This window comes from Camelina sativa, chromosome 11 (assembly GCF_030686135.1).
Source record: "Camelina sativa cultivar CO46 ecotype springtype chromosome 11, ASM3068613v1".
Taxonomy (NCBI): Eukaryota; Viridiplantae; Streptophyta; class Magnoliopsida; order Brassicales; family Brassicaceae; genus Camelina; species Camelina sativa.
The window spans coordinates 8642600-8659212 of record NC_141890.1 but is presented as its reverse complement, the minus strand read 5'-3'; the positions used below and the strand labels follow the sequence as shown (position 1 = coordinate 8659212).

At 35.3% G+C, this 16613-nt stretch overlaps 4 protein-coding genes across 11 annotated transcripts; 2 read left to right on the top strand and 2 right to left on the bottom strand.

Annotated features, from left to right (window-relative positions):
• Positions 1-669: 669 nt before the first annotated feature.
• LOC104722599 (uncharacterized) lies at positions 670-4512 on the bottom strand. Of its 6 annotated transcripts, none has more exons than XM_087474642.1 (5): positions 4212-4512; positions 2921-2987; positions 2312-2551; positions 2176-2223; positions 670-2056 (listed from the first exon to the last, which is right to left on the bottom strand). In XM_087474642.1, the coding sequence occupies exon 5, from the start codon at positions 1641-1643 to the stop codon at positions 744-746; it is 900 nt and encodes a 299-aa protein (XP_087330768.1). In that variant the 5' UTR covers positions 1644-2056; positions 2176-2223; positions 2312-2551; positions 2921-2987; positions 4212-4512; the 3' UTR covers positions 670-743. The 6 variants fall into 3 exon arrangements, with proteins under 6 accessions (XP_087330768.1, XP_010439098.1, XP_087330769.1 ...); XM_087474643.1 differs by having other exon boundaries at positions 2312-2518; XM_087474644.1 differs by having other exon boundaries at positions 2312-2511.
• A 2253-nt stretch (positions 4513-6765) lies between these two features.
• On the top strand, positions 6766-7404 carry LOC104727784 (uncharacterized protein At4g04775-like). Its single transcript, XM_010446858.1, has 3 exons — positions 6766-6790; positions 6902-7041; positions 7117-7404. Exons 1-3 carry the CDS (start codon positions 6766-6768, stop codon positions 7402-7404), a joined length of 453 nt encoding a protein of 150 aa, XP_010445160.1.
• A 792-nt stretch (positions 7405-8196) lies between these two features.
• LOC104727783 (uncharacterized) lies at positions 8197-9541 on the bottom strand. The gene is made up of 3 exons (XM_087472322.1): positions 9312-9541; positions 8817-9250; positions 8197-8717 (listed from the first exon to the last, which is right to left on the bottom strand). Exons 1-3 carry the CDS (start codon positions 9539-9541, stop codon positions 8197-8199), a joined length of 1185 nt encoding a protein of 394 aa, XP_087328448.1.
• A 2510-nt stretch (positions 9542-12051) lies between these two features.
• On the top strand, positions 12052-16538 carry LOC104722597 (protein NLP7). 3 transcript variants are annotated; one of them, XM_087474633.1, is made up of 6 exons: positions 12183-12710; positions 13141-13322; positions 13457-13715; positions 14145-14192; positions 14277-15168; positions 15259-16538. In XM_087474633.1, exons 3-6 carry the CDS (start codon positions 13656-13658, stop codon positions 16293-16295), a joined length of 2037 nt encoding a protein of 678 aa, XP_087330759.1. In that variant the 5' UTR covers positions 12183-12710; positions 13141-13322; positions 13457-13655; the 3' UTR covers positions 16296-16538. The 3 variants fall into 3 exon arrangements, with proteins under 3 accessions (XP_087330757.1, XP_087330759.1, XP_087330758.1); XM_087474632.1 differs by having other exon boundaries at positions 12204-12710; positions 13421-13715; XM_087474631.1 differs by having other exon boundaries at positions 12052-12710; positions 13141-13715.
• Positions 16539-16613: the final 75 nt, after the last annotated feature.

Genomic DNA, 16613 nt, shown 5'->3' with positions numbered 1-16613 from the left:
TAATTCAAAACTAACACAATTTATAATTAATTGAAAAGTCACGTAATTTGATCATGTTGGATAATACGATGAGTCACTTTGTTCTACTTATAAACATACTCAATTTTCTTCATTGTCAAACATTTAGAGAAAATGGCAAATTCATTCAACAATTTCTTGAAGGTGGAAGAAAATCATGATGTTGGTTTAATGGTTCATGGTTTTGATCTCAACAAAATCCCTTTCGAAGGAGAACTTGACTTGAACGAAGAAAATGCTGATGTCGATCCATCCTAATGCATGATTTTGATCTTAACAAAGTCCCTTTGGAGGAAGAAGAAAAAGAAAAAGAAGAAGAAGAAGAGCTTCATTTAGGTGTAGCGATTGCTCATGTCAATCCCAACGTGGTGCATGATTTTGATCTCAACCAACGCTATTACGGCGACGGAGAACTTATTCCAGATATGATATTGCATATTTTGAAGATTAATTGCCCAAAAGTTTTTTAGATTTGAGATCCATTATAAGATGATTTCATTGATGTTCAATTTCTTCTATGTCCTCCAATTATCAATGGAGTAATAAAAAAATTTCTAGTATTACTAGAGTGACTCTTTATATTAAGGAAATCTGAATAATGCTTATGATAAAAAAGAAGGAAATCTGAATAATGCTTATGATAAAAAAGAATGGGAAAGACTCTTTTATTAAGGAAATCTGAATAATGCTTATGATAAAAAAGAATGAGAAAGACTAAGCAAATCTCACACTCCTAGCTGGTTTATTACATTTTCTACTATAGTAGAATTACATATTATTTGTGAAGGAAGAAGACCCTCTCGTTCCAACGCTTCTTTCTTCATATGTGGGATTTTATAGTTATTAGATCCTCCAATTCTCATTGTTTCTTGCATGCACAGTTGCAGAGTTAAGAAAATGTGGTTTATCTTTCTCGGTGGATATGCTTCGAAAGACGTAGTCACCGCGTGAATAAGCTCTTCAATGTTCTTCGGACATACCTTATGTTGTAATGCTTGGATAGCACTAAAAAATCCAAGATCAAGAACATTTAGATCTGGAGAATTTGGCGGCTGACACATCAATCGAATGTCAAAACCATTTTGTAAAGCCACAGCTTGAAATTCTACATCGCTCGGAGCCATATGCGTTCTTGCGTTATCTTGTTGAATAAAGATAACTTTTCCGACATCCTCACTAGGCCATTTCTCACGAATCTGGGGAAGAACTTCTTCAAGCAAACATCTTCTTATGTCGTCTCTTTTAACTGATGTAATGGGTTTTATTTCCATAGTCCCAGCTTCTCTGTTTCTACTCCGTCTTTGTGCAGCCTGAAAAGTGACAAAAGGAAAAACCCCAATCTTTCCAGAAAATGTTTCGATTCCTTCATCATTGAATCTCGGACGAGCCATTGCAACCAACATCATAACTTTTCCAATGAAGTTCTTACTTTGACATGTCCGTATGGGGTCTTCTTCTTCAGGAAGTAGATAGTAGTTCTCTTTTCTTTTGGTCATATAGAACCACTTTTCATCAATATGCACAATGTTGTACATATCAATAAATTTTGGTTCATGATTCAAACTGTTAGGATCCAACATTGATAGGCAAAACCGTAATCTAGCTACCTTGTTTTCTTCATTCATATGTGGTTTCAGAGCATTGGAATGGCGTCGTAGAAGGCCTTCTTTCACACGTTTATATAGTGTTGAGTGACTTATCCCAAGGGCTTCAGCGAACGTCCTCAAAGTCGTCCGTCGATGTAGAGGTGTATCAATGATTCATTGTATGTCAATAAGAATTTTCTTGCGCCCACATCTATTTTTCCTTCTTTGGGACACATCAACCAATACACCAGCGGGAGTGGCTTTAGCTTGTCTCCATATTCTTTGAACCGTTCGAATATGCATCCTCAGTAAATTCGATACCTCTCTTTTGGTACTTTTACCCAGCTTTCCATTCACACTCCTTTCAAGTAAAGCGTTATACACTGCCCACCTATGAGCATTACTGTAATCCCTTTTATTTCTAGCTGTGATGTTACCATTTGCGTTAGGACCTGCTCCAAACCGTTAATTTTTTATAAATCAGCACACATATCATCATGAAAAAATACATACTTACATTATACTTGGAATGTATATACAAGTTATATTTCACGTTAACAAGAGAACTTACCTTGGTCTCCAACTAAGTGATCTTGATTCTCTTCATTTTCGTTTGGTCCTAGTCCAAATGGAAAAAATATGAATCGACATCAATAATACTACATGTTTCCCAAAAAAAAAAAAAGACAACTAATGATTCAATTTACCTTGGTCTCCAACCATGTGATCTTCAGTTTCTTCGTATAGCTGCTCGACATCTAACTCTATTATTTCAGAATCCTCTTCCGTTGGTCTCATGTTGAGGTCGATTACAATGGTACTTTCAGAAGATGATATAATCCTTACAGTAGGATTGCCACTTTCAATATCTGTTTCCTCAGCCACAGGAACAGTGTCACCTTTCTCTCTAAAATCTCCATATTCAGAATCATGATCGTCACTATTAGCTGGAATCGAATTCAAATCAAAGGAATGATTTTTATTGTTTGAAGGTGAAAATTTTAGATCAAAGTTAGCCATGGAGAATGATTAGTAACATGACATGTTACAAGTAATATATAGACACGTAAAAAAAATTGAATTGTAGTAGTGGGAGTAAATTTTTGCCTCCATTATTTTCATTCTTCTAAGTGAAAATTCTTGTTTCCCTCCATTTATATTCTCAAATTCTTAGTCAAAACGTGTTTATGTATCCCATTAAATTGGGAAGAATACTAAAAGGTAAGGATTCCAATCATTAAACCCATAAAAATCAACAAACAGATGCTAATTGATTCCATAAGAGAGCATTTGATCTGAATTACTAGCATTTATACCTTTGTTAGAAGAGCCTTTACCAACACTTACTAGGACTGCTGCCACGATCAATTTGATTGCTTCTGCCTACAATATGTCAATGGAAATGGTAAGTTAAACACATTTGACTTTAAAATACAAACAACACCATGTCTGAATATGATCGAGCTACTATGAATTCATCACTATCTCCTTAAACCACTAAAACTATCAGAACAAAACAAGCAACCATCTTGAGAAGCATTTTATCATCTTTTGAAAATAAGGAAACAAGAAAAGACAAATCCATCACTGCCATGGAGGATAATTACAGAAGCTTTTAGATAGACCAAGTGAAATGTTATTCAGGTAATCACATAACATGTCTCTAACTTAAAAGTTATATATGCACTAGCTTAAATACAAAGCTCCACATTCGGTCACAAAAGCATGACCATAAGAACAGAGAAAAGAATGCTATTTGTGCTCCAAATGCCATTTAAGAAAAAAGCCCCGACACTACAAAAGCATAACTGTTCTTGTTTTGAGCTGTCTATAAGGAATAGTATAAATTTTCAAAAATGATTTACTCGGTTTCAAATGGCAACATGATTTACTCGGTTTCTCATGATACAAAGGAATACCAAGTGTTGCAAATAAAGCAAGCTCAGGTGTAACCACAAAACCCTTAATGCTGCAAACAAGTAAAAAACATTATGATATTGGAGATTAAACAAAAAGTTGTAACATAAGCAAGGCGTCTGAGGAGCTCAACATCAATACACTAATAATCATTTCTCTGCCATGAGAAACAAAACTAGAAGTTAATCCTCTCATTCAACAGGTAAAGCAGAACAACACTGTTCTGAGGCTAATGAACATAAACAGGAAAGAAGTGAAGAAAAAAGTCATAATGATTATTACGTCACAGAGTACTATTGAACAAAACAAGAAAACAATACTAAACTCTTCTAAATGGTAATTTTCAAAACTCCACTCAGACTCAACAAGAAAGAATTACGACTTGAACAAAACAAAATGTAACCACATCACTCCTTGTTTGTGACAAACAAACTTACTCTCAATGGAAGCAAACCTATTGGAAATCAAAGCCCAAATCAAATCTGAGAAATCAATTAACTAATTTTACAAAACCTAGTGACTTAGATTGTGTAGTTTATCATTAGAAGGAGAATAATTCTTAGCCGTCTTGCTTCGTTACTCCATATATTGAATAGAAAAGGAAGTAGTAGTAGAAAAAGAAACAGAGGAAAATGAAGAAGAAGAAGAACTGGAAGTGATTGAATAAAACAAAAAATTGAGATCAATTACATATTGAAGTCCGTCGTCGGTGGAGTAAGCAGCAGCCGCTCCGATCGGGTCCGTCGTCAGTGGAGTAAACAGCAGCCTCTCCGATCGGGTCCGTCATCGGTGGTGTACACAACAGCTGCTTCAATCGAGTCTGCCGCAGGTGGAGTACTCAACAACCGCTCTAATCGAGTTTTCACCGTCATAATCACGCCGGCGTAGCTTAAAGTATATTTACTTTTTTCATCTTGTTTTCTGTATTTGTTTTTGGATTTAGATTGTAAAAACAAAAAAAATTATGTATGAAAAATAAAATTGTAAATTTGTGTTATTTATGAGGTTAGTTCTGTCAATATACTAACTTTCTTAATCCACGCAAAAATTCTTAAAACGTCAAGTAAACAAAACCGGAGGGAGTATTTTTTTTCTTTTCTTTTTTTTGGCAAACAGTAGTAACATATCTTCTAGGTGTTTTTATTATTCTATCTTAAATTTTTCATGTTCATTATTAGGCAGCCGAATTTGAACAAGTTCTTCTTACGTGTGATTAATAATATAGTTTTTTGCGGTGTCGCTAGTTCTTTTTGGACATTTTCCACATGAATCAATAATCTTTTACCAAGGCAATGTGATGTCTTTTTATTTACAACAGTACATGTCATATCTATACGAATAGTGTGAATTTTTTAATTTCAGTATGAGCACATTAAAGTTTACTACAGTATTTATATTAAGAAAAAAGATTCGGTAAAAGAAAAAGTAATTCAATAATATATATATTGCTCTTTGACGTCGTCAAAACCACTGAATAAAGTAAGTTTACTGGCGACAAAAAAACAAACTATTTCATTGTATTGTTTATTTATATAGCCGACCATCCATAATGATTACTCTTAAAATGTTAATTATTATGTTAGTGACTACACTGCTATTTGTCGTCTTGTTCTATATCAACAAAGACTGAAAAGTTTTAGAATCTAACGTTTTAGTCATATTTGTCCAAAACAAAAAAAACGTTTTAGTCATATTGGTTTGTCTCCGTATGTCTCATGCGATCGTAAGTTCGTAACATAATGACCGATGCCGTTAAAATTTCGGAGAGGTTTAAGAGAAACTATAATCAACCGTAATGAAGAAATATACAAAAAAAATTACACAACGAATCTTACGTAGATTCTTTTGAGATATTTATATATGTATGGATGGATGGTCACAAATAATTTTATGGTGAAAGAGAGAACTATGTCATATTGAGTGTGATACTTTTTCTTTATATATTTCTGAATCAAACATGTTTTTCTACAAAATTGAAACACGCTAATTAAAAAAGCATAAGACAACACAGACTATTATATAAAGACATCTTCACCGGTTTCTCAGCTTGATCTGTTCGTTTTATTATGATTATTGATTTCAAGAGTTGGCTTGCGATCGTTGTATCTATGACGCTGATCTATTGATGAAAAATCAGCATATAATAATTATGTTCTATATGTATATTTCTTGGCAGAGGACAGTTAAAGCTAAAAAACATTTGAAGGTTTCGGATATTTTTATAAGGAAGACTCATGAGTAATGGTTTTTACGCGGAATAACGAGAAGCTTGTAGTAAAGGTTTGTTATTTGTGTTTTGAAAACGTTAGAAGAGTGATTTACATTTTTTAACCTAACTATAAAATCTAACTCTAACATTAAACTGTTCATGGCAGAACATCTTATACGGTTATATATAACCAGTCCGCACTCCGCAAGTTTATGACGCTAATTTATAAGTTATCCATTCAAAAGACTCCGGATATATGAAATCTCGAGACGATAATTCCAGATCATGTAATGGATCTCATATAACTTCCCGACCACTACTTTTGAGTTGATGTACAAACGCCAAAGGGAATGGTGAGGGTGACATTTTTTCTAAAAAATATACTTTAAACTCGAAACTTGGAAAATATATATGACATATTCTGCAAACCAAAAAACAAAGTAGATAGTGGGATTTCTTTACGTTTTTTATTATTTTATGGTTGAAAATATATGATTTCCATAATCATAATAAATATACAAAGTACAAACTATCGAAAGTGGAACCCGTATCACGATTTTGGCTTTATTTTATTCGTTGGCTATTAAAATTAAAAAGAAGACTAATGATACTATCGCCTGTTCCATTTCGATCCCACACTTTTATGCTTGTTTTTTTTAAATAATTCCTCCACTTGGTATTTTAGTAATCTAATATGTTCTACTTAATTATAGCCTTCCATGAAAATCTATAAAGAAAATCGGTATTTTCATATCCCTTAGAATTTCTACCCTAGTTTTGGTAATGAACAAATCCAAACATTAACTTAAATCAAATTCAAATTTACTATCCCAATTTATAAAACGGTGTTGAATCATACACAAGTCGTAACGGTGTTAATAAACTGTTAACAAAAGAAACAACTTCTGTTTTTCAGAACGACGTCGTTTAATGCTTCTTCTTCTTCCTCTTTTATTCTTTCTCGACTCGTCATTCTTTGTTAATTGATTTGGGGATTTTTTAAATAGTTAGGATTGTTGGGTTCAATCGAGCAAGATGTCTTCATCATCAGCTTCTTCAGGTGAGTAATTGAGAACTATTTGAGATGATAATGTATTTAATTACCTGTTTTTGTGTATTTTGATAGAAAAATTATTTAACTTTGAATTGATGAATCCGTTAATTGGTGAAGGAGTGAGCGACAGATTCACTGTGATTGGAAGAGGGATCCCACGAAAATGTAGATGTGGTAGATTCTCTGTAATGAAGACTTCTAACACAATGAAAAATCCTGGAAGACTCTTTCATTGTTGTCCTAATGGATCCGACGAGGTAATCCTAAGCTAGTTAGTTTATAATGATGAAAATTATTCTCTTAATCTTCTCATTTGTGTATATTTGTATCAGAATCCGTCTCATCTGTTTAAGTGGACCGACATAAGCATGGTTGAGGAGATGGAAGAGTTTGAAAGTGTAGTTGACAAGATAGAAAGAGAAGTGGGAAGCTTAGCAAAGGGATTAGATGAGTTAGAAGCTATCAAAAAAATCGCAGAAAGATGTGAAAAAGAGATTGTAGATCTTAAAGGTGTGGTAAGTTCTTGTGAGAAAGAGATTCAAAAGCTAAGATGCTTCAAGAACATGATTGTGTGTGGTGGTTTGGTTATGGCTTTTGTCTACTATGTAATGTTTGTGTAATGTAATGTTCTTGGTTTGGTAATGTGTTGGATGGTTTAAGTAAGAATGTATGGATTTGATAAGTGTTTGTATTGTTAACTATGTTAAGATTAACATAAAAATTGAGTAATGAAGGTTTTGATTACATATTAGACATAGAAGATATCAATAAGTTTTGATTAGATAAAAACCATGTTTGGATTACAACAAAAAACTTGAAATTCACCTAAATACATCCATAAACTTCCATGAGATTACCACAAAAACTTTCAATCTCATGAGACTTAAACCAAAAACTAACTTCCATATGTCCCTTCCTTCCTTCCATTAATACACTACAAAAATGAGAACAAGAAAAATCTGAGTGATGAAACTTAATAAGCAGGAGTTTTATGATCAATGAAAGCCTCACCATTAATTATTCTGAGATGGCTGGCTTGGACCTTGGCCTGGTCCTTGACTTAGTCCTTGGCTTAGTCCTTCACTTAGTCCTTGGCTTTGTCCTTGGTTTGGACCTTGGCTTTGTTCTTCACCAGATTTCTTCTTCCACCTTCTACCAACGACTCCCACACTAGGACAACTTCTTCTATTATGACCGACGGTACTACACCGACCACAACGAGTCTCTCGTCCTGCTTTTGAAACTTTGATCCTCTTCTCCGACTGTTCTTGTGATCCTTTTCCTTTTGACTTCTTCTTTGGAGACTCATTCTTGCCCTTCTTTTTTTTTCTGTCTTTTTTGGACCTTTTATCACTTCTCATGGTGGTGGCCGAATCCTAGGCTCCTGAGATCTTATCCAGAAACCAATGCCATTAACTGCTGAGATCGATTGAGTAAATCTTGACATTTGTTGATGCCAAGTACCAATCACAGTTCACATAATCCTCAGGGTTGTGCTTCTTGGTCAATATGACTCTTAAAACATGGCGGCAAGGGATACCTATCATATTCCATCTTCGACATGCACATGTCTTTGCATTCATATCAACCTTGAATCCATGTTTGTTTTCGAGAACCTCATACTGCCCATTTCCACAAGGAATTACCTGAAAATACTTTCGTAAAAGCTCTTCCTTCTTGATGGTGTTGGCGACTTTGAGAGTGTATTTCCCTTGACGTTTCATTGGTTTTTTAAGCCTCACATCTATATGCATCATAGTTTGTCTTCTTATTGTCTCCAACATCTCCACTAATGGCATCTCTCGTGCTTTATTGATAGCATTGTTGTAAGACTCAGAAAAGTTGTTAGAAACATCTTCACAACTTGATTTGCAGCTGAAGAAGGCACGACTACAGTTTCGCGGATTCCTTTGCATAACAACCTCATACACTCCTTCATCAAACTTCTTCAATTCGTCAATGGCTCTGTTATACTATGCTACATTAAAACTCTTTGCAACTGCCCAAAACAACTTCTTTGGCAAATCTTTACCTGGATAAACCCTTCTAAGATTACCATAGATATGGCGTGCACACATCCGGTGTTCCACCTTTGGTAACTCTTGATCAACAACATTGAGCAAGCCCTTTTTTCTATCAGAAATAAGGGTAAATCCATCACCATCTTCAAGCTTCAAATCAACCTTCAGCTTCTTAATGAACCACAACCAAGCATCAAAGTTCTCTGTTTGCAAAACTGCCCAAGCAACCAGATAGAACTGATTGTTGGCATCTCTTCCTACAGCTGCCAACAGTTGTCCTTTCACACCGTTTTTTAAGAAGCAGCCATCTATGCCAATTATTGGCCGACAATATGCAAGCCAAGTTTTCCGAAGGGCTTCAAAGCAGACATAAAACCTATCAAACTTGACGATACCAGCATCATCAGTCATTGTTCCAACGTCCACTGTTGAACCCGGATTTGATCTACAAAACAGAAATCAAACCCATATTACCGACTAACTCGAAAATTATAAGAAAAGCAAACCCATATTCCTCTTGAATCATCTTTAATGCTTTTGCTCTAGCTGTCCGGCACTGATCATAAGTAGCAACTATTGTGTAACGCTCCTCAATCGCATCTTGCATCATCTTAGCCTTGAATGTCGGATCCTTCCTAATGTCATTCAAGAACAACTGAGCAAGGACTCCACTCTTGATCACTCTACTAAACCCGTCATTTGTACATGCATGCACATCATTGCATGTCTTCACCATGTACTTTCCAATTTTATCTTCATAGGAGCAGTAGATCTTGAATTTGCAAGGCCCTCCAATGGAACATCTTACTTCACTTCTCTCTGATCCCCATCTTGTAAACTTTATATTCTCTCCAGTTTTAAGAGCATAGTCAACCACAACTTCTTTAAACTCAGCTATACTATCAAAGACTTGCTCTAATCTGATTTCTCTACTACCTTTTTTGCACCTCACGACTCGGGAAAAAAGAAAAGGGGAAGAAGAAACATTAAACGACGACGTTTTGAGAAACAGAAGTTGTTTCTTTTGTTTCTCAAAACGACGTCGTTTTTACGTGGCTTCCACGTAAGCAACCGTTAACGGTCTATTAACACCGTTACGGTTTGTGTATGATTCAACACCGTTTTACAAGTTGAAATAGTAAATTTGAATTTTATTTAAGTTAATATATGGATTTGCTCATTACTAAAGTTGAGGTAGGAATTCAATATACCCCTTAGGTGGGGTATGAAATTATCGATCCTCAAACCTGTAACAGTATCAAATGTAAAAAGAAAATATACTTATAATATTTATTTGAGGAAATGTACCATGTAAAAACAAAGTTATAGTAGCGTGAAACCCAGAAACACAAAATGTATGATTAGTAGTCCTTGTTAATTAATTTAGTTTACTCAAAATAAAATAAAAAAATAATACAGTAATAAACGCCGACTTCAATTTTTTTTCATTTTTTGGCAGCAACGCCGACATCAAATAAACCAAAACCATTATCACTTAGGAGTCTTATCACAATTTCATTACTATTGTATTTTTGATATGAATAATATACATAAAATACAATTGACTGGATGTGGTAAAGTATAAATAGAGCCAACTATAGATTAGTAGTAGTGTTTGTTTATGTTTTTAATTTGTCCGTTAGTATGGTTTTCTTAACTTGTTAGCAAACTATATATATATATATATATATATATATTTTTTTTCTTTTCTTTTGTTAGCAAAGCATTGGTGTGAACTGTGAAGAGTTAGTTTACTCAAGAAGCCTAAGCTCAACAAAATTTTTATTGTTAACTACTGATAATCAAGAGCATTGAAACATTTTTCAATATAAAAAGAGCATTTGAACATTTAATTATTGTATTTCTATGTTAATTCCAGAATTACGTTTAAGCATATAATATAATGAAGAATTTTGGAACAGCTGATCCATCTAATTCACCTTGTCAATTCTTATCAAGTTGACGCTTTCTTAATATATATATGTTAATTTATTTTATTTTTGGTCAAATGTTTTCTTAAACTGTAGTATAAAGTTCCTAGTTTTATTAATACAAGTGGCAAAATATTTTAACAGTTCTAATCCATTTATATTTATAATTTTATTCATTTGTAGTAAATATTTCTTTCTCCTTTTTGGCAAAGCTTTTTGTGACTCATCTTCTCTTCCAATAAAAAACCGACATATAAATAATTTATTTTACAATTGAAAGATTACAAATTCTAGAATAAATGTTCGACTTTCTGAAAGAGATGAACCAAAAAAAAAAAAAAATACAGAACTAATTTTGGAGATATCACTACTTTTTTATATTACCGTTCATCCTAAATTTGAGTAAACAATTCTTTGATAAAAAATAAAACATTCATGTTAATTGAGATGGTTTTCTCTTAATAATTGTAGGTATTTAAATACAAACAACATGATTAACCCAACTTGAAGGATTATAAAATACTATATAAAAACTGAACTAATCCATCAAAATTAAACTAGTGAATCGCACTATAATTCCAAAAAGAATCAGGTAGGCCCAGGATTTGTCTTTTCTCCACTTCTCACAAATTCCCATTAATAATCCCCAAAAGGCATTACGTAATAATAATTTTAATATTTTTTTTCCGCTCTCTTAATACTATAAAAGTTTCACAATTTTTCCACACTTGAATAAATAATTTAAGGATTAAAAGCAAATTTTGATTGGTGCATTCCCACCACGAGGTATGCTGAACGTGTCGTTTAAAGACAGCCGTCGTACTTGACAATGCAGAAAATGCTACAAACTATGCCAATAATATCCACTAATAAGTACTTCTTCCCTATTAGAATAGATAATTTTTTGAAACTTTTACATAAATTAAAAAATATTTAATATTTAGCAATAAATACATTATTATTCATAATAACATATTTTCATAATTATTAACAAATAGTCAATGATTTTTAAAATTTAATATTATTTTTAATATTAATTGATAAAAATATCCAGAAATCATTTATTATGATACAAAAATAAATTCTAAAAAATCATGTGTTATGATACAGAGGGAATAATAACAGTACTAATTATATTTACACAATTTTTACTTTAAAACAAAAAATTATATTCGTATGTAGAAAATTACCCTAATTATCCGAACAAACAACCAGAATATATGTAAAAAAATAAACAAAAGTAATAGTATTTTATAGCTGTCGAAAATAATGAATGGTGAATAAAATCTCGAAGAATATATATATAAAAAAAAAAGATCTACAAGAATAATAATATTTTAAATATTTGGGACACAGTTGTATTGTGAAGCAGAGAATCGATCTCAATATATTATCCGAAAAAATGTTTTTTTAATTTTTAATTTTTAATTTGTTGGTTTGTTTGATACAGTGTGATATTATGGAATCACACACTCTGCCAATTTGACCTTTCTCTCTCTCTCTCTCGCTTCCTTCTCTCTTTCTTCTATCCATATCGGAAACAGATCAATAGAAGAGAATTTGCAGACGCAACGGGAAAATATAAATTCCAGAAGCTGCTTTTGGATTATTTAAAATAATTAAATAAAAAAATGTGCGAGCCCGATGATAATTCCGGTAGAAACGGCGTCGCTCATCCTCCTTCGTCGAGGTCAAGGGAGCTTCTTATGGATGTTGACGACTTAGATCTTGACGGTTCCTGGCCGTTGGATCAAATCCCTTACTTATCTTCATCGAATCGTATGATTTCTCCTATTTTTGTCTCGTCTTCTTCTGAGCAGCCTTGCTCGCCTCTTTGGGCTTTCTCAGACGGTGGTGGAAACGGTGGTATTCACCATCACGCTAACGGCGGTGGTGGTGGTGATGAGGAGAAGAACAGCTCCGCTTCTGGTGTTCCTTCTTTCCGTCTCGCCGAGTATCCTCTCTTTCTACCATGTTAGTCTTCCCCAATTTCGTTTTATAGGAATTTGAAGATACATCTTGATCGGAGAATCGAATTTTTGAATATTTGTGATGCTGATGGAATTGGTTTAAGCTTGAATTTAAGCTTTGCTGCTTACGGATTGAACAGAGATTTTTTGGTTTGATTGGATTGATTGATTGATTCTGCGTTTGACTTTGCTTGTCCCTTTTTAGGTGCTTATCTCAATACGTAATTTAGTTTTTTTTTTTTCTTTTTCTGCTAATTCTGAGTCTGAGTGTTTGAAATTTCTCGTGTTCATTTTTGGTATGGTGACTTCAGTTCACAAAGTTCTTTTTCTGGTAAAATGATAAAAGTTGCTAAAAATAGCTGAGTTCTATAGACGTAGTGGGTAACAAGGTACTAAAGTATCCTGAAGGTTTTAAATTGTTTTGGTAATTGCAGACTCTTCTCCATCAGCAGCTGAGAACACGACAGAGAAACATAACAATAATTTCCAGTTTCCTTCTCCATTGATGAGCCTAGTCCCGCCAGAGAACGCAGACAACTACTGTGTGATCAAAGAGAGGATGACTCAGGCGCTTCGATACTTCAAAGACTCTACCGAACAACACGTTTTGGCTCAGGTCTGGGCTCCTGTGAGAAAGAATGGTCGTGATTTGCTGACGACTTTGGGTCAACCTTTTGTTCTTAATCCTAACGGTAATGGGCTTAATCAATACAGGATGATCTCTCTCACATATATGTTTTCTGTCGATAGTGAAAGTGACATTGAGCTCGGACTCCCTGGTCGAGTTTTCCGTCAGAAATTGCCTGAATGGACTCCTAATGTTCAGTACTACTCCAGCAAAGAATTCTCCCGGCTCGACCATGCCTTGCACTACAACGTGCGTGGTACACTGGCCCTGCCTGTCTTCAATCCTTCGGGTCAGTCCTGCATAGGTGTTGTCGAACTTATAATGACCTCTGAGAAGATACACTATGCACCCGAAGTGGACAAAGTTTGCAAAGCCCTTGAGGTTTGTCTCTCTTTCCTCACTACTACACATACTCCACCCTTCCTACGTTTATCCTTTATCTGAATTGATTCCTAGAACTTGGTGTGGATGGATGAGAGTATTGAGTTGCAAGTCTTGCCTTGCTAGCTGCTAGTTGTATTGAGGAATAACCGTTGGTAAAAAAATTCTGCACATCATTTGACCTACCATTTTGAAGCTCTTTCGCTCCAAAGCATGGTTTATTCTTTGATAATAACAACAAATTCATATCATTATCTTGCTAGCTTCTAATTTAAGTTATAGCGTCTTTAATATCTCTCATTATGTTGTATCCAAATTAATAGTTCTTTGTTTTTGTGATTTGCTACAGCTTTTAAGTATTTGTTTTCGTACTGAGCACTATATTTCTAATTCCTTATTAATGATAACGAGCTTTGGTAATTTTGTCAGGCGGTAAATCTGAAAAGCTCGGAAATACTTGATCACCAAACCACTCAGGTTAGCTACATTATCATTTTGGGGATTACCATTTTCCATTTAAGCACTGGTTCTCACTGTTTTGAGTGAACTTGGTATTCACAGATATGCAATGAGAGTCGCCAAAACGCCCTTGCTGAGATTCTGGAAGTGCTGACAGTTGTATGTGAGACCCATAACTTGCCTCTGGCTCAGACTTGGGTTCCATGCCAGCACGGGAGCGTTCTTGCGAATGGTGGCGGTCTAAAGAAAAACTGCACCAGCTTTGACGGTAGCTGCATGGGCCAAATCTGCATGTCTACAACTGACATGGCCTGCTATGTCGTGGATGCTCATGTATGGGGTTTTAGAGATGCCTGTCTTGAACACCATCTCCAGAAAGGACAGGGAGTCGCTGGACGAGCTTTTCTCAATGGTGGGTCGTGTTTCTGCAGAGACATCACCAAGTTCTGCAAAACGCAGTACCCACTGGTCCATTATGCGCTCATGTTCAAGTTAACCACTTGTTTTGCAATCTCTCTCCAGAGCTCTTACACGGGCGACGACAGTTACATTCTTGAATTCTTCCTTCCTTCGAGTATAACAGACGACGAAGAGCAAGATTCGCTGTTGGGTTCTATTTTGGTGACAATGAAAGAACACTTTCAGAGTCTTCGGGTTGCATCTGGGGTTGACTTTGGTGAAGACGATGACAAATTGTCTTTCGAGATCATCCAAGCATTACCGGACAAGAAGATCCATTCAAAAATAGAATCAATTCGAGTTCCCTTTTCTGGTTCTAAGTCAAACGCGACAGAGACACGATTGATTCCTCAGCCTACGGTTCAGTCTTCTGATCCAGTAAAAGAGAATATCAACGTGGCCACTGTTAATGGTGTGGTTAAGGAGAAGAAGAAAACAGAGAAAAAACGTGGAAAGACTGAGAAAACGATCAGTCTGGATGTACTTCAGCAGTATTTCACCGGAAGTCTCAAAGACGCTGCTAAGAGTCTTGGAGGTAATTTATATCTATGAACTGCTTTCATGTTTTGGTTATTGTTACTGGCTAAATATATTTCAACTGAACTCTATATTGTTCTTTTCTCAGTTTGCCCGACGACAATGAAGCGAATCTGCAGACAACACGGAATCTCGCGGTGGCCATCTAGGAAGATCAAGAAAGTGAATCGTTCAATCACAAAACTGAAACGAGTCATTGAATCTGTTCAAGGCACTGATGGAGGCCTCGACCTGACTTCCATGGCCGTTAGTTCCATCCCTTGGACACATGGTCAAACATCAGCACAGCCACTAAATTCACCTAGTGGCTCCAAACCGCCCGAGGTACCAAACACCAACAATTCACCTAACCACTGGTCAAGTGATCACAGTCCCCAAGAGCCAAATGGTTCTCCCGAGTTACCAAGCAACGGTCACAAGCGGTCACGAACGGTGGATGAGAGCGCTGGGACCCCGACCTCTCACGGCTCATGTGACGGAAACCAATTAGATGAAGCTAAAGTCCCGAACCAAGATCCGCTATTCACGGTTGGTGAATCACCGGGGCTCTTTTTTCCACCTTATTCTAGAGATCATGATGTATCCGCAGCATCATTTTCAATGCCAAACAGGCTTCTTGGTTCTATAGACCATTTCCGAGGAATGCTCATCGAAGACGCTGGAAGTTCTAAAGATCTGAGAAATCTCTGCTCCACTACAGCATTCGACGATAAATTTCCAGACTCAAACTGGATGAACAATGATAATAATAGCAACAACAATGTATACGCTCCCCCAAAGGAAGAGGCCATTGCAAATGTTACACGCGAACCATCAGGCTTGGAAACGAGAACGGTAACAATCAAAGCAAGCTACAAAGAAGACATTATACGGTTCAGGATATCCTCGGGTTCGGGTATAATGGAATTGAAGGATGAAGTGGCGAAGAGGCTGAAACTTGATGCAGGTACATTCGATATCAAGTATCTCGATGATGATAACGAATGGGTTTTGATTGCTTGTGATGCTGATCTTCAAGAATGTCTCGAGATCCCTAGATCCTCCCGCACTAATATTGTAAGGCTCTTAGTTCATGATGTAACGACAAATCTCGGGAGCTCCTGTGAGAGCACCGGAGAATTGTGACCCGAGGTAATTCATTCCAACTCTTTTTGTAAATAAATTTTTTGAAATTTTTTTTACTGTTTAGGGTTTGTTTTTATTGTTCTTGGGTTTCGGTTGAGACAGAAGCAAGAATTTGTTTGGGGGATTAAGGTGTAAAAAAAACATTTGTTTGTAACTTTGTAACTGTAAGAAGGAGAGTGTGAGGTTAGAAGTAAATCTTAGTTGTAAACTAACTCCATAATGAGTTTTTTTTGCTTCTTCAAATTTAAAACAAGAATCAAAGACAAGGCTTGTTAAAGAAAAGCCGAAATTTTGCATGTGTTGAAATGAAAGGTTTCT